Source organism: Rhodnius prolixus, unplaced genomic scaffold, assembly GCF_049639745.1.
Source record: "Rhodnius prolixus isolate KJV_2025 unplaced genomic scaffold, Rpr scaffold_1, whole genome shotgun sequence".
Lineage (NCBI taxonomy): Eukaryota > Metazoa > Arthropoda > Insecta > Hemiptera > Reduviidae > Rhodnius > Rhodnius prolixus.
The window spans coordinates 58,301,356-58,322,599 of NW_027411581.1; the positions used below are offsets into that span (position 1 = coordinate 58,301,356).

The 21,244-nt window shown below is 36.1% G+C and overlaps 1 protein-coding gene and 1 long non-coding RNA gene across 4 annotated transcripts in view; one reads left to right on the forward strand and one right to left on the reverse strand.

Moving 5' to 3' along the window:
- The window catches only part of MESR6 (misexpression suppressor of ras 6), a 906,147-nt gene that overhangs the window by 440,532 nt on the left and 444,371 nt on the right, over nt 1-21,244 (reverse strand). For 2 of the 3 annotated variants that reach the window (XM_074119813.1, XM_074119793.1), the window contains exon 5: nt 16,434-16,613. The exons of the other annotated variant lie outside the window; for it this stretch is intronic. In XM_074119813.1, the coding sequence (XP_073975914.1) occupies nt 16,434-16,613 (180 nt within the window). The remainder of the gene's footprint in view (nt 1-16,433; nt 16,614-21,244) is intronic. 3 annotated transcript variants of the gene reach the window in all.
- LOC141449967 (uncharacterized) overlaps nt 1-21,244 on the forward strand; it is a 73,493-nt gene that overhangs the window by 5,556 nt on the left and 46,693 nt on the right. The window lies entirely within an intron of this gene.

The window sequence follows — 21,244 nt, forward strand, 5'->3', positions numbered from 1 at the left end:
GCTCAGAAAACACATGCATCGTATGGGCCTAGCAGATGACAGCCTTTGTAGGTTCTGCCAGGAAGAAGAGGAAACTGCACTGCACGTGTTGTGTGTCAGTGTGAGGGGCTTGTATGGCTAAGGATGTTACTTCTCGGGAAGGAAAAACCAAGGCCTGAGAGCTTTACCCAGGAGTCACTCTCCATAATTAAGAGTCTGATCAAGCGGACAGGTCTGGAGGATGAGCTCTAAAGTCGGGGAGCCACAATAGATCCAAAGGGGTCACAGTGGCGTAGGCCTTGAGGCCGCCCTAATTTAATCTAATCTAATCTAAATATTGCTTAACAATAGAATTTTTTTAGTTACATGGTTTCCCGTGACATGCCAGTCTTTTCTGAGGACTTTACGGGAATTCCAAAGATCTCCCAGCAATAAGACTACTCTTATTTTGAAATCCCTCTTAAATATAAATATATACAATATATCAATCCACTTTATAAAATAAGTATGCATGATAATTTTGCATTTATAATTTAAATATACTCATTTAATGTATGCATTACTAGACACCATACTGGCTTCCTTGCAATTATAAAGAGAGAGAGAGAGAACGTTGGAGAAAAACCAATAATATATTATCTAGATAAGTTTCCCGTATTAGGGGTGGGAGAATTGGGCGGCGCATTGCAATAGAAACTAGATCAAGTTTTCTAGCAACGGTTTCCGGTGCACTTGCACGATAGATACCCACATACATTAAGTGCATAACACACCTAAATACCAACAACATATTACATAAAACCACTTAAACTTTATTAAAATGAAAAGGTAGTGCAATAGTAAAAAAAAAATAAAACAGCAAGCCTGTAACAAATTATAATTGCAAAAAAATTTCCTGTTGCATTATTCTTCCGGTCTAGGTTTAATTAATTTTTTTGTGCATTTCTTTTTATGTAATTGCTGTATGCACTAATGCAACAAGATTAGTCTCTTTTATTAATCGAAGATATTTCTTAAAAAAGTCTCTCTGTCAGCGGATATAACATTTCCGTGCCAGAAAGGAAGTGATCAGCTCGTGAGAATGAATTGGCATGTGGGGTGCAGCATAATAAATTATATCCTTTAACTTATTTAAATAAAACTAATTTTTTATTACTTGATAAAAAAAGTATTTAGTAATAACTCCATTCCCTTTATCACCGAAGTTGCTAAAACAAGATACAGAAAACTCCACTTCAGCCTGCAATCTCACATAAATCCTCTAGCTAAAAATCTTTCTTCTAGAACTCTTCCTGACAACCCGACAAGACGCCTTAAGAGGCAGTGGCCTCGTAATATCCTCTCTAGTGAAGAGAGCGACTAATAGCCTAATGTTTTGGAGTGTTACCACTGGGTAACTTCTCCACTCGTATACCTCTGTTATTCATTGTTCTGCTTCTGTTACCCCTGTTACTTAGTAATAACTTTGGCATACTTTGGACCAACGGCCTCCTGTGACGATTTCATTACACTAACGCGGTATAGTAAAACGTCAAATATCCTAACAATACGCGATTTAGAGGCGCAATGGTAGCCGAGCGGTTAAGAGGCGAGACCTGCAAAAAGCTAAGATATATTGTTGGTTTAGTAGGTTCGATTCCCTGACTAGGCCTACGATTTTATTTAATGTTTAATAAAAGAAATTTACAGTAAAGTATGTTATGCTAGTCGCCTCCGTCCACGACACCTAATTGGTAGTTTGGACGTAAAGCTCGCCTGAAAAAATAGGCGATTACTTTTACACCGATTTAAAATGTGGTTTTTGTTTTGAGGTACTTTGTTCATTAACTCTCCACTCGTATACGAGGGTCGCTTGAAAAGTCCGTGCAAAAATAAAAACTACTTAATTTTTGGGGGTAAACCATTTTTATTTTTCAGCATAGTCTCCTTTTAGGCTTATACACTTCGTCCAACGCTGCTCTAGTTTGTTGATCCCTTCCGAATAATAGGATTTGTCCAAGTCTGAAAAATAGCCATTCGTTTCTGCAATCACCTCCTCGTTTAAATAAAATCTTTTTCCCGCCACCCATTTCTTCATATTGGGGAACAAATAGTAGTCCGAGGGAGCCAAATCTGGAGAATAGGGGGGATGTGAAACGAGTTGGAACCCTATTTCCATTAATTTATCGACCACAACTGCTGAGGTGTGAGCTGGTGCGTTGTCGTGATGGAAAAGGACTTTTTTGTGGGCCAATCGTGGGCGTTTTTCTTGCAGCTCGGTTTTCAAACGGTCCAACAACGATGAATAATATGCACCTGTAATAGTTTTACCCTTTTCCAGATATTCGATGAGGATTATTCCTTGCGAATCCCAAAAGACAGTCGCCATAATCTTTCCGGCCGAAGGAACGGTCTTCACCTTTTTTTGGCGCAGATTCCTCCTTGGTAACCCATTGTTTAGATTGTTCTTTGGTCTCAGGAGTGTAGTGATGTATCCATGTTTCATCCACAGTGACGAAACGACGCTTAAAGTCCTGCGAATTCTTCTGGAACAGCTGCAAACCGTCCTTGCAACACTTCACACGATTTCGTTTTTGGTCAAGCGTGAGCAATCGCGGCACCCATCTTTGCGGATAGCTTTGTCATGTCCAAATGTTGATGCAAAATATAATGTACCCGTTCATTCGAGATGCCCACAGCACTAGCAATCTCACGCACCTTCACTCTTCTGTCATCCATCACCATATCATGGATTTTATCAATGATTTCTGGAGTAGTAACCTCAACAGGGCGTCCAGAACGTTCAGCGTCACTTGTGCCCTTTATGGCCACTCCGAAAATTTTGAAACCACTTATAAACTGTTCTAATCCAAGGTGTAGAGTCACCATAATGTTTATCAAGCTTCGCTTTAGTCTCCTGAGGCGTTTTGCCATTCATAAAGTAGTGTTTAATCAACACACGAAATTCTTTTTCGTCCATTTTTTGAAAATCACTCGACTTCCTCGATTCAAACGAATGCCAAACACAAAGAAATAGACCGATCTGGCTGAAACTTGGTGTGCGTTCTACCAAGAGATGCTACTAACTAAACATAACCTCGATACGCGCCAGTAGTGCTATCTCTCTGACTTTGCACGGACTTTTCAAACGACCCTCGTATATGTCCAATAAAAATTCAATTGTGTCAATTTTGACTTGAGCACAATGTCCAGTTGGAAGAAAGTCTTGCAAAGAAAAAAAAAAAACATGGTTACTCCGTAAATGCCAGGTTTCCAAACTGATAAGTTTGAATTTATTCAGTTTTTGAAAGAAAATTTAAATACTACCAGAAATTATCAATTACTTCTGAAGTTTTTTTTTTTTTTTTTGCTAGTAACTTCAATTTATAGTCAAAGTTATTATTACTGGACACTTTTATGGGCTGTAGAAATGATTTACCGAATAGATTTCTGCTTAAGAAGTAAACCAAGCAAAACAAGAAAACGATAGAACGGAGAAAAACAAATTTAATTAGCGATAAATTCCGCCAGGAGGAGCCTGAGAATGGTTTAAAAGATAAATATTAAGAAAAACTGGTCACGATGGTAATAATTTTGAAATTCTCGTGTGGAGAGATCTTGAAGTATAATTGAAAGATAAGGCTTAAGATTAATGGCGGAGTTTTATAGGATATTTGTCAGATATCAGGCAACTTATTGATTTCAAAATCTAAACAAAAGATTTGGAAAAGAAAAAATAGTAAGTAATTTATTATTGCCACATCGATGAAGATCGAAGAAGGTAAAATAACAATAATGGCGGTAATGATAATAAAAGATGACCCTTTTTTCATAAAAAACCAAACTTTCTATTAAAGTTGAGAATGTAGGCCATTGGGATTGTTTGGTTGTAAAGCCCCCCCCACCATTAGGCCAGCTGTTGGATTCCGCGCTGATATTGTTACGCCAGATGGTGCTATGTCGAAAAAATATTTTTGTCGTAGAGTTTGGGAAATGAGAAAAAGGACATGAAATTATATTAAAACAATCGTTATGGTTTTGATACTATAGAGGGCTCAGTGGGTTACTAAGTCCGGAAGTACAGGTTCGGGATTCGATTCCGGCTACTTTTTATTTCGTAAAGTATGTGCTTCTACCTCCGTCCGTGATACCTAATTGGACGTTAAGCCCCGCCTGAAAAAAAACAAAAAAACACAGTCGATTACTTTACTTTACTACTTACTTTATTAGAAAAACTACAGTCGCATGTGTGCCATATTGATACAAAATCCGCGCTAGTACAACTGATTAACATGCTATTTCTCTATAGTTCGATAATAGGCGATAATTTATGACGTAATAACTATTTATTTATAACTCATACTGTAGACAATGTATAATACATTTCTTTACATTATATATGCAACGAATTGCCAACGACTAGGAAATATTTAAATCGCCCTTCCCACTAAAAGTAATAAAAAAACATTCCTTTATGTAATATAACGTGATCTCTATCGACTCTCAGCTAAAAACTACAGCTGGGTGTTTTGTAGCCAGCTTGAATTGGTAGTTAGTGAAGGGATTGGTTGAATATCCAATCATTTTTCGTGAAAATTTTAATAATTGTTATAGATTCTGTCCTTTTTTTTTATATACAGGGTGAACCAGTAAGTATAGTCCATAGGCCTACTGTGTGTAGTACATCTAAAGTGGAGTTCAATGACGTATTGGCCAACTACATATTTTCCACTGTTCTTGAGTGACGTCACTTTTAATTTTTTTCTAAAATCATTACTTTTTTCCAATAAAAATGTTATTACTCAGAAAGTTTTAGTCCGAATTCGATTCTGATGACACGGTTAGAAAGACAGATAAATTTTCTAAAAATTGATACCACTTCGAAGTATAAGTTATTTTTCAAACAGCCTCAATCTTGTCTCCGGATACCTGGAAAAATAAAAGTAATCGAAATTTTTGAAGAAAACTCATTAGGCCCTTTTATGTGTGATCATTATCAGACCTAGGTGCTGTGGCACTTTTTATAAAAGTTTCCTTGTTTGATGGGCTTTCAAACGGTATATCATTTGCCCAGGATTCCTTTTATCTTTGTATGAGAAATTACGTTTCTTTTACAATAAAACGTGTTCACAAGCACTCAACAGTGTTAGTTATCAAGTTGTTTAAGTCATTGAAAACTCTTTTGGATGGACCAATAGTTAATTTTTAAAGTAGGCTGTCTTAAAATAAGGAAGTCAAAGGTTACGTACCCGTATATAAAATAAAAATAAACTCTGAAATATTTGAGAAAATGTTATTTTTTTTATAAAAATAGTACTTTTTTAACTTATTTCCTAACATTTTCTCAAATATTTCAGAGTTTATTTTTATTTTTTATATTTTTTTGTTTTTTATTTATTTATTTTTTTAGTTCAGAACTAGAATTAAAGCCATCTTGATTACTTCAATCAAATGTGATGTGTTATTTGTGAAATATTATAAGAAATGGTAAAGTTTATTGCACGTATAGCTTAAAATTAAAGAAATGAAATCATTTATAAAATTTTAAACGGCAGCGAATCTGTGATTTTTTATCATCAATAAGCTGCCAAATCGCTTAAAATATTCTTCAATTATCATTTTATCTAAATTATAAACCTCCACAACTCCAGATGCTTGTCCAATTGTGTACCGTTTGCAATTTAAAAGAAACAGAAGATATTTTGCACTTTGTCGGAATGTGCCCGATGGCTAGCCCCTTACAGGCGGCAATATTTAGGAAAAAATGTACTCTCAATACATGAAATTTGCAAATATCTCGATGGCAAGGACTGGACTTTACTCTGTAAATATCTAAAAGATGCCCTACATTACAGGAAATAGTTGCTGGAAGAGTTTGTTTAATTAACTTCCGTGTTCATCTCCTAAAGCTATAAATTTGTTTTTATTCTATCTCTTTTTTCTTTGCTAAAATAAAAGGTTGTTTGTAATTATACATGAATTATCAACTCGGCAGACGGATTCTGTCCATGCTGATAAGTGCTACTGATTTATGTTTATCTATTTTGTATAATGCAGGGGCGGGTTAACCTATAGTGCAGGGTGTGCAATGCACACGGGCGCCGCCGTGTCAGGGGGCGCCGCGGCGCTCCCTGAGACAGCTAAGAGCATCGTCTTGGACCATCATGGTACAACAATGATATGACAGAAGCGGCCAGCCAGCGCGGTGGCGGTAGTTATCAAACGCGAGCGCCCTATGGGCGGCTTCTTTTTCGAACATTTTGTTTCAACTCGAAATAAACCTTATTTCACGTATTTAAAGTTTAGAAGTTTAATATGAAAAAACTTTCTTGTTACGACGGCAAAGTTAATAGTTATAGCCGCGGGGAGGGGTCAGGCCTAGGAGGCGCCAGGGTTTCATTGCACACGGGCGCTACACGAGCTAGAGCTGCCCCTGGTATAATGTATTCTATTTCTTAATAAATGCACTATTATTATTATTATTATTATTATTCAATTAGTCGAGCGTAGGCGCCTTTATCTACGGAAAGCGGAGGTATTGCCAAAGGCCAGAAAAAGGCGCGAGGAACGTGCCCGGACGATGGATGATTGGCAGGAACGCTGGGATGCGGATGAGCGGGGACGCTGGACAGCGAGACTGATCCGAAATATCAAACCGTGGGTCGAGAGGCAACATGGGGAGGTAAACTATTACCTCACCCAGTTCCTGACGGGGCATGGGTACTTCCGAAAGTACCTCCATAGGATCGGAAAAGCAGAAGACCCTCAATGTACCCACTGCGAGGAATGTGTGAAGGAGGATGCCTACCATGTCTTTTTTGCCTGCAGTCGATGGGGCGCGGAAAGAAGACGAGCGGCCGATGCAATAGGCGACTTTAGCCCAGATGACGTCACTCAAAGAATGCTCCGCGAGGAGAGAGGATGGGCAGCAGTGGCTGTGTTTGTTGAGGACGTCCTGAGAAAGAAGAAGTTCATGGAGAGCACACACCCTCACCAGCAAGTGTCCCGTGCCACTTGAGAGGGAGAGAGAGTAGATGTGGCCTAAAGATGCGGAAGCCCGAAAGGGCGAATAGCGAAGGCCTTCCACGAAGTAATGTGGTAAACGGTTCCGTGCAAGGTTTAGCTAGGAGACGGGGAGGTTTTTAGTGGGTGTGAGTCCCACATCACCAGGACTGGCCCACCTGGTATCCATTAGATTTTACTCCCCGAAAAAAAAAAAAAAAAAAAAAATTATTATTCAATTATTGGGCTTTAGATCCTCTTCAGATTCGCTTGTATATTCCAGGCGAAAAACGTATGATCAAATTTAAAAAATTATTATAATAGTTAAATTGTAAGCTCTCAAATCCGCAGCAAGCAAAATTTTGGCCAGCATGACTTGGAATATCTTGAAAACATTTAGGAGAATCTATCATTCTATCAAAGTCAATAAAAATGGCCACTTTACATTTTAGAACTTTTACGTTTGACACTTTTACAAGGTTAGTCTCTAACCAATAAACGGCGCAGGAAAACGTGCAAGCAAACACTTGGAAAGACCTCTGGTTTCTGTGTGCAACTAGATTAATGGTTTCTAGCCAATCATAGGCAATCCCCCTAGAGCTCAGCTATATCAAATATCTATCTCTCTCATGACGACTAAATTCAAAAAACACAAATACTGAAGCTGCACGATATACATCCCCATTCGACTTCCCCATCTTATTGAACAGGTGTCCAAAGAATATTTGTGGAAATCAGATCTGCCGTGGCGAAGTACGTCAGTAACTTGCAGGGCTTAAGTTAATTGGTCGTTATTTAAAAATAAATAAAAGTATTCAAGGTTTTTTTCCCCTTTTTTTCACTGAAAAATTAAAGAAAAACAGACAAAAAAAAACAAGCGAGGGAAGACGCGAAATATTCAATAATAATTAGATCTAATTATACAGAAGAAATTAATAAAAAAAAATTTCCCACAATGTGAGTGTTGGTAAGACTGGAGAGCCGAAGGACAATGGCTCCGTTACTAGACTATCTCTCGCGCCCTCCGAAGAGGACATGTAATCAGTAGTGATTGCTGTCATTGGGCCGGTGTCACGCTATCCGCCGCAGGGCCGCCCAGTTCCGCCTCACAATGTACACCTGTCTTTCTTGCTGGTCTTTTTTCCCAATTTTTTTTTTTTTTTTTGGGTTATTCAATATTATTCCTCTATTTTACTTCGGACACTCACAAACGTATGGTAAAAAGATAGAAGAAGGCAATTTGAACAAATAATTGTGAACGATAGAGAAGGTACTATGAAGTAAATTAATCGAATTTGCTCTTTTATTTTGGCTTTACATTTTTTTTTAAAAGTTATTCAAAATAATGTTTTTAAACAGTTTCGAGATCAATGCCATTTCAGAAGCGACTTTTTAGTCGACTTCCTTTTTTTATGGCTCATTAATTATAGCCAATAGTCAAATGACAAAGTCTTTCCACTAAGATTGGCTGCAGACTTAACCATTTTTCACTGATCAGTTTAATGATCTCATCTAAAAAATAGCGTTATACCTTAATTAGTAATGTTAATCTACTTTAAACTGAAATTCAATCCAGCAATATCTCAAATCAGCTGAAGTTCCCAAAATATAGGACTAGCCTAGTCTAAGCCAGACAATCACACAGAAGACTACTAATTCCACTAATTGGCTGTCCAATTCCTAAACAACTTGCACTAATTTCTATTTTTTTTTTTTTTTACTTCAGGATTTTAATGAGAAGAAGTTGGTGAATCCGATGAATAGATTAGAATAGTGAGAGGAGAATTTAAATTTTATAGAAATTCAATAAACCAATAAAGAATTAATTTTAAGGTATGATTTTTTTTGTTGGACGAATAGGTAGCTATAATAGTGGAATAATCGTAGCGGTGATTTTGTTGGGCTGGATGCTGGAGATTCAAATCTTGGGACTTAATGAGCGTAAAGCGCTTAATTGATTGATTTTGTTTGGGAATAGTCAATAAATGAGGGCTGAAACTAGCTGCTCGCTACTTTTAAGCATTCTTTTGTAAAGAACATGGTTATTTTGATTGACTTAAACTTAAACCTAGAACTAGCGGCTCCCTCGCCATAACTTCTTCCAATGCCGCTATCTAGTTCTGTCTATGGACCTACTTATAGCTGCGAACTTTCCCTCACAGTGGTGATTTGGTATTGATACTCAAGTGACTCTTACCAATGTAAAAATACTCCTATCTGAATGATAATTAAGTTAAGTGCCATCTGGCAAAGAGTTCAACAATATTCTGCAGTGCTACGACCACAGGTTTTTAGGTCCAACAAATAGCATTCATCTAGCAAAATACGAGTATATTATATTAAAAATAAAAGATAGTGTGAAGTATACAATAACGCTACTAAGACTGAAAAATTAAGAACTATGACTAAAAAAAACAATGGTATGTGATAGAAGTAAACGGGTATCATACTTGGTATCAGGACATGCATATTACTTCAAAATGACTCAAAAACTCAACACGGCAAAATCACCGTAGACCTGTGTGATTAAGTAAAAAGCAATCGAACGCCCATCTTGTTCTTATTCATTCGACCTTTTTATGATTCACCTTGATTCTAAAAATTAATCAAACATATTAAGGATTCAATTAGTGAGGAATCGGTTCAGAACAAAAATCAACTCCGCCTTTTTGCCAACGTTTCGACAAATATATTGCCTTTTTTAGGGCCTGGATTTTTACAAATAGTCCAACAATTTAGGATATTGAACCAAAGGATTACAAATAAAACATAGTTTATTTCTTATAGTTTGAATACATTGTTGTATTTGTAATTGTTCTTTCTTGTTCTGGACCGATTCCTCGCTAATTGAATCCTTAATATAAATATTTGCTGCCACTAAAAGCTGATACATATTCATAATTAAGCTAGACAAAGTGCTTACATTATATTCAATACAGTTTTCAATATACAATTTCTCGAAATCTATTTAATTGACTTTCTTTTTTTTTGTAAAAAAAATACAGTTATAAAGAAAGATATTATCTTCATTTTAAAGAAAATTTAGCAATTGTAACTTTTATAGGAAAAGAGGGGAAAATTGTCAAAGTTGGATGTTTTTCTACAATTTTTCGTGCTTCTAAGAGGGTGAGCAAAAATGTCAGCCAGACTAAAATTGAAGAATAAAAGTAGCATTTTAATTCAAAACCTCATTGGATTAATTGGATATTAAAAGGAATTTCTTAAACTAAAATTTCATCTTTCCAAATTGGAATTATTTTGAAGCAGTGATCTAGTTCATGTCTACTAATTTAAAACTGCTATTATAAGCAAAACTTTTGACCACAATATATTATGTTTTAAGTATTTAATAATGATGAAAATATTTTTTTTTTACAAGCAACCAACGGGTGTCCATAATTATTATACAATAACCGGATAACCGTAAATGTAAACAACATTATATTTAATTGGTAACTAACTGCATTCAATTTTCCGTAATAATTATTACTGTCGGATGGTTATTAAAAAAAAAAAAACAGAAATTATATGTCTTTATATGATTTAAATTATTAAAACTTCTATTAAGAGGGTAGACTTAATTATATTTGATAATAAGATAAGTTTTTTAAAAAATTTTAATGAGTAAATACTAATCACAAAAAGAATCCTACTTAAATTCATATAATCATGAATTATAGATAATTACAATTTAAAAATAATAATAATAATTTCGTTAAAATAAACTTACTTATAAGTATAAAGATTCGACGATTAATCGTGTACATATTTAAATATTTAAATTTAGCAAGCAGCATTATGAATGCACACGAGTAATGTTGGACTGAAAATGGCAAAAAAAAAATTTTTGGTAAGCTAATAATAGCGGACAGGGGCTTACTGCGGGCAGAAACTAACTAAGCTCAAGCTCCTTAATTTAAGAGCATGGGTAAGAATGAAATGTGTGTTCGCAAATTGGAATTAGAGAAAGAATACGATGTTTGGTCAGCTTGAGTTATTTTATTGTTTTTCTATAGTTGCGGTAAGTAAATCCAACGAGTGGTAGTCATCAGCTGCAGGATAAGGTTATTTTAGCGCTAAAACTCTATATGTTTGCGGGGAAAAATAAACTAATAAGAGAGAGATAGAATGAGAGAGATTAGGATTTGATTAGGTCGTTTGAAAAGTCCGTGCAAAGTCAGAGAGATAGCACTACTGGCGCGTATCGAGGTTATGTTTAAGTTAGTAGCATCTCTTGGAAGAACACACACCAACTTTCAGCCAAATCGGTCTATTTCTTTGTGTTTGGCATTCGTTTGAATCGAGGAAGTCGAGTGATTTTCAAAAAATGGACGAAAAAGAATTTCGTGTGTTGATTAAACACTACTTTATGACAGGCAAAACGCCTCAGGAGACTAAAGAGAAGCTTGATAAACATTATGGTGACTCTGCACCTTCGATTAGAACAGTTTATAAGTGGTTTCAAAATTTTCGGAGTGGCCATATGGGCACAAGTGACGCTGAACGTTCTGGACGCCCTGTTGAGGTTACTACTCCAGAAATCATTGATAAAATCCATGATATGGTGATGGATGACAGAAGAGTGAAGGTGCGTGAGATTGCTAGTGCTGTGGGCATCTCGAATGAACGGGTACATAATAGTTTGCATCAACATTTGGACATGACAAAACTATCCGCAAGTTGGGTGCCGCGATTGCTCACGCTTGACCAAAAACGAAATCGTGTGAAGTGTTGCTAGGACGGTTTGCAGCTGTTCCAGAAGAATCCGCAGGACTTTAAGCGTCGTTTCGTCACTGTGGATGAAACATGGATACATCACTACACTCCTGAGACCAAAGAACAATCTAAACAATGGGTTACCAAGGGGGAATCTGCGCCAAAAAAGGCGAAGACCGGTCCTTCGGCCGGAAAGATTATGGCGACTGTCTTTTGGGATTCGCAAGGAATAATCCTCATCGACTATCTGGAAAAGGGTAAAACTATTACAGGTGCATATTATTCATCGTTATTGGACCGTTTGAAAACCGAGCTGCAAGAAAAACGCCCACGATTGGCCCACAAAAAAAGTCCTTTTCCATCACGACAACGCACCAGCTCACACCTCAGCAGTTGTGGTCGCAAAATTAATGGAAATAGGGTTCCAACTCGTTTCACATCCCCCCTATTCTCCACTCTTGGCTCCCTCGGACTACTATTTGTTCTCCAATATGAAGAAATGGCTGGCGGGAAAAAGATTTTATTCAAACGAGGAGGTGATTGCAGAAACGAATGGCTATTTTTCAGACTTGGATAAATCCTATTATTCGCAAGGGATCAACAAACTAGAGCAGCGTTGGACGAAGTGTATAAGCCTAAAAGGAGACTATGTTGTAAAATAAAAAAGGTTTACCCCAAAAAATTAAGTAGTTTTTTATTTTTGCACGGACTTTTCAAACGACCCTCGTAAAGAAGGCTATTGCCCAGGCAATGCTGCCAAAAGATGCTTATTGTGATGGTCTCAGTAGGTCTCTCATTGGAAAAACCTCTCCTTTTTCGTATTGCCTGCGTTTTTCCACTTGTCTTCTCAATAAGCATCTCATTGGGTATCGAGGACTTTTGTTGCATTCAAACAGGAAATGCCTTCTCTTTCTCCTACGACACAATCTGTAATAACAATAATATTCAGGCGCCAGGGCAACCTATAGGAGAGACCTGCAAAGGTAATATTTGTTGTGGTACCGGATCTGGTTACCGGTCTAAATCTTTAAATTTTATTGAACGTTTAATACGAGAACTTTGTAGTAAAGTATGCTTGCTAATCGCTTCCGTCCACGACACCAATTCGTTATTTGGAAGTAAAGCCCGCCCGAAACAATAGACTTTACTTTACTTTATTTATTCATCCCGTACAGCAAAATGCACAAACCTACAAATTGAAGATTATAAAAATAAAAAAAAGAAAGAAAGTATACATTAAAAACGAAGAAGCATACAAAATGTAGGAACCATTTAAGTAAAAGAGCATGAAATCTCTTTTTCGTCTGTGAGAAGCACGGGGCTATTATGTTCCAAGGAATATAGAAAGAGGATAATCAAGAAGACATGTACCGGTTGTTCATATATAAACAGCACAGACGAAACTGGGAAGAACTCTCTAACGTCTCCAGTCTCCATAGTGGCAAAGTAGTGTTTGCTGGCGATGACCCCCCGGAGGTCGCCAAGGTATTAAGCCAGCGGCCAGCGGAGTCTTCGACTACGTGCCGCACCTGACCCTTGCTCCTTCGCCCAGGAGACACGCCCTATCCTCCTGGCGGTAACATTACCGGCCTTCCCATCATACACACACACTGAGCACCGCTTTCTACGTGCCACTATACTCCAGTAACGGGAAATAAAGTAATACATAATATTTCTTTTAAAAAAAAGAAAATAAATAAATAAAATCCTTAATTTTCTACTAAGACGTTAAGTCTTTTTTTGCACAAATTAAAAAATAATAAATCGGACAATTAAAAAAAAAAGAAAATGCACACAACTAATTTAAACGCGTGATAAGATTATAACTACCAGTTCCTTCATTTGACAATTAAAAATAACCATTATCACCTTATTCACATTTAAAATTAATAAAATAATTCTAAAAATATTATTAATTATGTTTAATAATTTATTAAATCTACCTTAAGTTGTAATTGAAATTCCAACTTTACGTACTACTAATTTGGAAAGAACATTTATTAAACTGAACATTTTTTTATTGCTGCACATTAATTTTTGGGCTTGAATTTTACCAAGAATAGCCTTTAGAGAAGTTGGCTAGACCAGTTGTTAACTCACAGCTTAGAATGTTCGCTAAGAAAATTGCACCTTAGTTGTACTAAAAAGATGTCTAGAAAATGATGATCCACAATGATGGTCAGAGATTTGAAGAACGAATAAATAACTGCGACTGTTTGTTAAAGAGACTGACGTCGTGAGCTTCATCAAATTTGGTAACCTCTAAGAGTACCATATGACTTTTAATGGCATTTGAACAATCAAAGCTCAAAGTTTCTTGTTTGTGGATGACTTAGGTAATGAAATCCCTAGAATAACTTGGGCTGTATGGGTTCGGTGAGAGAATGCGCAAGAATGCTGCATAGAATGAGTGACCGTAGGATAGCAGCGCAAGGGAGACAGAGTTAAATGGTAAAAAAAAAGGAGGCCAAGACTCGTGCAGCATGATTAGCACAGGTACTAGAAGATTTTTTTTTAACTTTATTTTAAATTTTGAGGCGCGTCAACATCTAAGATCATTCAAGACGTCCGAAGCTTTTTATTGTGCACTGCCGTTCTCCGAAAAGTGTTCTCCTGTTATGGACAACTCTATTACCCGACAGTGAGCTGTATGAAGCTCCTAGGTAGAGAAAAATCTAAGGGCCAGAAGCTTGGATTCGAACCCGGGGTCTCTGAAGCTTTTATTGGGCATTCTCTGTTGTTATTTCTAGATCTCATTTATTTGTTTTAGTTTATTTGTGCTACAATCAGCGCGTTGGCGCTATAAGTAAGTAACAATGATAACAGTAACCAAATGAAGCAAACGAGTGGACAAGTTACCCAGTGATAACACTCGAAAACACTGAACTATTAGCCACTTTTCACTTGAGAGAAGACACGAGGCCACCGTCTTTTAAGACGTCTTGTCGGGTTGTCAGGAAGAGTTCTAAAAGAAAGATTTTAAACTCGAGGATTAGCAGGATTGAAGTCGAGTTTTCGGTATCGTGTTTTAGCGACTTGTGTAGCAAAAGAAATGTTAAGGTCAGTGTGTATAGTCAGGTTGGAGACATAAAATGGAGCGTTTACAATAGTTCGAAGTATTTTAGACTGAAGAGATTGAATCCTTTGGTGATTTGTGCGTTTGGTTGAACCCCACAGCTCTATTACAGCAGTATAGTGTGAGGGTGTTTAATTTATAAAAAGACTTTTCAAAAGTTTGGTTTCAGTTTCAGGTAACAGTAAAAAAAAAGGCTTTGAGTATCTCCCAAATGATTTGAAATGATGAATGTGTCACGAGCCCTTCAATTTTATCCCACACTTTCCAAACTAGTTCTAGCCCTAGAAGCTGCTACAAGGGCCGAAACCCTATTTCACTTTCTTTGGGAAACTTCAGCACTACGCTCCTAAAGTTTGTCGCTTGCAAAGCCTTTGTCTAATTTTAGGCGTAAAGTGTGGGTTCTTATAACATAGATCAGATTCTAGAACACCTTAACATTTAAGGTTCTTTAGCACCACTAACCAAACGACCAAACCAGGATCTTTAATAATTCAAATCTCCTATCTAAAAATAATAATTATGTAAAACATCAAAAAGAGGACAAGAATGAGTAGAAAGAGGAGAGGAATTTAATCCAAACTTATTACAGCTGAGTAGGAGATGATTAATTGGTAAGTTTCGATAAAGTGGAGAATAAGAGGAGGAATGCAAATCATTAATAAATAAATGGATGAAACAAATCAAAAAGTCAATCCACGTAACACATTCCTTCCACACTCTGATTGTTCAAATACGCTCAAACACACTGACAACTTTGTTTAAGAAGTCAGAAGATGCAGTAGTGGAAGAAGAAGAAGAAGAAGAAGAAGAAGAAGAAGAAGAAGAAGAAGAAGAAGAAGAAGAAGAAGAAGAAGAAAAGAAAGACATGCGCTGTTGGTATGCATCATCAAGAGAGCCAAAGGTAGGTAACTAGCTATATACCCAGCGTTACATATATATTTACACTAGTTTTAGTATGCAGAATGCAACACAGTGTATGCCTCACCACCGACGGACACACTCTGCAGGTTTTAGCGCCAATCAAAACCAAAGACAGTGATTTCAAAGCAGCCAATGCACTAATCATTCTCTTCAGTTCCTCTTAACTGTGGAGGTGTTCATTTATTCTGACAGATAATATTAGGGATTTAAAAAATGAAATAAATAAAATATCTTTGATTTTATCTACCGTACACATTCAGTCAACAAGTACGCAAGAAACTAGATGGGAATTCAATTATTATTATTCTAATACCAATTTAATTTACTAATCAAATAAATCGGGTGATTGTCAAGTGACGTGAGGGGAGTGCCAGCACTCTATTAAGTCAACTAGTGATTTACACCGCCTTTTAGAGATGATTATTTAAATTTAAAAAAATAAAAGAAATTATTAGTTCATTTTAAACAAGTAAAGTACAAGATGTTATACTCAAGACATTTCTATAACTTGTTACTACAATAAATACTGTATACAACAGTGAAATTCCTGGTTTCTGTAAGTTCATACCTATGTATAAAAGACTACTGATAAAAATCATAAAGAAACAAGTAAAAGTTTTAATATTTGTTTCCCTTTCTTGCTGATGCAGCAAGAAAGATTGATTTAAATTTAACACTTCCGGTTTAAGCTGACCTTGCAAATGACCCAGCATCCAGAAAATGTTCTCAAGCAGAGAAAAACTATTATTGCATCACTTACCTGCGTTTCAGTTGATGTGGGCGATTCAAACCAGTATAAAACTTTCAGCGATTCATAGAGATCAGCATTCTTATATAAAGATTTAAACGGATTCATGGTGCTGAAGAAATCCAGATCAATGTCTAGTATTAAGCCTTGAGGTGCATCCAAATTCATTTTGGATATTACTGCAGCATCGTTCTGTAAATTAGAACAAAACAAAAGATGAGATAGTATTAAAATAATTCGCGTTCTTCAAAGAATATGGATAGTGTGGTGAGATGTTAGAAGAAGAGAGCAAAAGCAAATGCTTGGGGTATGACGATCCGGAAGACTAGACGAAGTCACACCACTTCGGAGACATTCCTAGCACTGTAGCAAAGTACTTGCGGATTTTCTTCTATCTTATTTACAAAACTTTAGTACCTGTACAGTGCCAATTCCGGGACAATGGAAGAGTTGTATGGAACGGAACTGGATCAAGACCACTCTAATCTGCTGAAAAGTACTCGCAATTTTGACAACAGAAGAAAAGTAGTGCATTGAAAAGTCAAAGTCAACTATCTTCACGTCAGACAGCCTCCGAAATTAATGCGCACAACACCATGACACTTCTTTTTCGAATTAGCTTGTAGCCCTGATCTCACTTCTTCGGGACCATTCCGCGGAAAAGGTGGTAAAAGCAGTTTGTATTCCAAAGAAACTTCATGTTTCCTTAAGAGGAAATATGTTAGCGGCTCAAAGATGGGTTCAATGGATTATTACTTTAAAGAATATAATACATCAAAGCAATATCAACGCAAAGATTCTTCCAGGAGATGGTATTTAGATCAAACTCAAATTGTTCAGACTTCCAGTAAAGCCATTGCCATACTCATTAAGTCGTGTATGATAATATGATAGTCAAAATGATAATTTGGCTCGACTACCTCCAGAAGCGCTTAATTAGAAATGAGTAGTCAACAAAGAGTAGTCATCTCCTGCTGGACATTAATACTCGTACTAACGCAAAACTTGCGACTAGTGGTGAGTTTTGGTAGTTGTGCCACTTACTCAAGTATGATGATGACTGCTACAACTTAGCAAATTATACTGGGGTTGCGAGAAAAAACTTTTGTTCGAGAAACAAAAATTTCAGTGGCGCAAGACACTCTTAATTCTTTAAGATAAAAACAGCCAAACGCTACAATAATCCTGGTTGCTTGATTGTAGAGTCGGGTGAGGTGGAAAGCTCTAGATCTACTTCTTTTAGTTATCAAATAGCAAAGGCGTCCACCATTTTTCTGAATTCTACAGTGTTGATGCTGTAAAAAATCAAATTCATAAATAAGAAAGGATGAGTCATGTCGCTACAAAAAAAAATAGTTCATTTATTCGTTTCAGCAATAATTTCTGTACAAAAGAAAATGATGCAACGGTAAGTGTATGAATGTTCGGGAGGCTTTTATATTGACGTTGATTTCTGGGCATCTAAGTGATGTGAATATGCTAGGCAAATGATTTGTTTTGTTTGAAGATGGCAAAGAATAAAGGCAGTTTTTACAAAAATTTGCATTAGCAGAAGATAGATAGCGTTGATGAACTCAATTGGCATCAATAAAAGAGAGGCTGTGTGTGAGAGAGAAAGAGAAAAGGACAAAGAAACTCTCATCCAGTATTTTGAACAATAACTTCGTAAAATTGCGCTTATTGTCTTAATAAGAGAAAATTTGTCTCAGTTATTATTAAAAGGCAAAATAAAAAAAAATAGTTGACTTTTAACTAATTCTCTCTTTCTCTGATAAAAAAAAGATGCACATAGAGTGTAGCCAAACAGTTTTGCAAATTGACTCGCATCCTACTCAAAATATGTTAAATATAGCTCGCTAAAGAAGAAACAGAAATATAATCACCCTTTTGAACGTACAAACCAATTAACTTGAGTTTTTATCGTACAACTTTTTTAAAAAAAGATAGATTTTGGTGTGTGTGTGTGTGTGTGTGCCAAGTATCTGATGGTGGTAATTATGGAAATGAACAACAACCAGATGAAGTTGATTGTAGTGGTGATATTTTGATGGATAGTAGACATTTTTAAAGAAAGCTAGGCTATTTTGTGTGATAATTTATACATTGAAGGCTGTTGATTTGTCTTAAATATTCAAAAAAAATTTTACATTTTTATTTTGCTTTGCTCTTAAATCTGTCATCAAAATTTTTTAAAAATAACAATAATTTCTACTGCCTAATAAATAATAATAATTCAAGAAAGTATCTGTCAAAAAAGGAAAAGAAAAGAAGACTAACGGTAAGTACGAACTTGTACCCTGTCAGTTTCTTTGGTGAAGTAGCTGTAAGAAAAGGATTTTACAAAGAGCAGAGGAAATATAGTGTACCTGACTTGATATAACTTGCTGGAGAACATCAACATAAAAAAATAATTAAAAGCCCTAGATGTCTTTGCTAAATCTTAGCGTAACGATTAGTTCTATAGCGCAAATTAAACCAAATTAAGTTAGGATTAACAGCTCACGAATTGACAACTTTAATGCATGGATACATGACTTAACGAGGTGCAAGAACGAAAGCAAGTTTAAAGACTATTTTTAGAAATAGAAAAGAAATTTATTATTCTGGGACAATTGTCCCCTAAGAATAAATACAGGAACAAATAGAGACCTTAACAGTTTGGCCTGTGATTATACAGAAATTAAATAAATAAATAAGTATTTACAAAAAGTGAAAATAAAAATAACAGCAGAAATTAAGGAAATAAATTAAAACAATTAGGATTTCGGAGGAAGTAGGAGCATGGCGGACAGATGGCAAGGAGTTCCAGAGAGAGGTAGCACGTATTAGGAAGGACTTGTCAAAGGATGAGGTACGGTGAGAGGGAATATAGAGATCAGATGAGCGAGATCTAGTTTTACGGGAATGGATGGAGGATTTAAACTTAAGGAGTTGAAAAATATAGGAAGGCCTTTGAGACTGGATGACTTGAAAAAGGAAAGAAGAAAAAATATATTGGCGATATTTAGCTGTTTCAATTTAATCAATTTAAAAGAGAGGGGTAAGATACCTCCTCAAAGATGAAACCATTATAAGTTTTGAGGCCATTTGAAGAGACAAAATCAGCCATAGATGGATATTTTGCAAATCTTTCTACAAAAGACTGAAAATTGGAGTTGAGCAAATAAACAAAATTGCAAGTAAAATATCAGCCAATCTCAGACAAACTGAGTAAATTTTTCCTTGTCCTCACAATCTTGAAATTATTATCTAACCTTTTCCTAGACAAGGACGTGGTACATCCGCTTCTAAATATTCTGAAGGAGGTTCATCAGGATTAAGTCCTCGGACCTGTAGCAGCATCCTATTAAGCACATCACTTTGCTTCTAGCTCACTGCTTTCACGTACGCAAAACCAATAAATCTTGAGCTTATAAAAAAAGGATGAATAAAATAAAACCAAAACCTACTTAAAATTTGTCATCAGGTGAGTTCCAATGATCCTAGCAAAAACTCATGAATAATAAGTGTGCGATGAATGCAGGAGACGTTACCACCACAATTATTACCTTTTCGGTTGATTTGTGCATTTATAAAACATGGCGTGCTTTAAATATAATTTGAAAGGATGATTTATAATCTAACTGCAGCTATTACGTGACATTTCTCCACAAAATATTATAGTTTCAAGATGTTGGTGTACTATTAGGGAAATATTCACACTTGTGCCTTTCAGGTGTTTATCTGGGGGAATAATTCTTGAGGAGGACAAGAACGGAACGGGGAAACAAACAGTCCTATTTTGGTTAAATGCGAAATGGAGAAAGCCGAAATTGTTGGATAAGGAAATAAACGTTTGTGCTTTTTGGTGTAATAAAATACGCTTTTGGGTGAGGGGGAAGGATCAACCATTGTGAGCTTTAGCCCAAACCAGCTTGCACTGGCCCTCAGTGACGACATCACGTAATGGCTAGATCAGTCATTCTATTTTTAGTTTGTAAAAGGAAAAAAAACTTAAAACAGTAACAGAACAACTACCATTGCTTGTTCAAATTACTATGTGGTAGTAATAAAATATATCTCAAGTAGAACGTGATATTTGTGTTCGTGTGTGGGGCACTGTCCCCTCCCCCACACCTAAATAATGACCGCTGAACAAATTCAGGCCACTGATGTTCAGCTAAAAACGCTGAATATCACATAATACTTCACCAAAAGTCTTCTATATTGCTAGCTTGCTCACTCAACTCAATCAAAAAAAATTCACTTTGCACGTGTTTTTAGATCTGCTAGCGTGACGTCATTCAACGATTCTAAGGGGACATAATATCGTCCCGTAACAGTTGCTTTCTAAATTGCCCTCCACAACTAACCTACAATCTGCCATTTCCTATTTCCGTTTTCCGTTCGAGTTTATAAGCATGACCGAATCTTTGTTTCAAAATACAATAGAAAATTAAAAACATAAAAAAAAAGGCGGGTATGTAAGTATTATAATACTTAAAGTACCCTAAAATAATCGCAAGACTAAACATCGTAGCGTAGCATATCAATATCAGGACGATATCCCATTCTATCAATTCGATTTTGATATAAATAAACCGGAAATATTTGTACAGTAGCATGATAAAATCTTTTAGGTCTTGAGAAAGAGCTTTAATCCTTAATTCTTCGACGAGGGAATCAGCTAAGCAATTGGCGAAAAGCAGGAATAGTCAGAATTTGTGATTTATACGAAGTAAATAGTAAATTAATAAAGGGATGGGATTATCCGAGAGCACTCGTTTGATATGATTCCAGAAGAAATGAAAAGTCTGGAGCGATAATTTTTATCTGAATCAAAA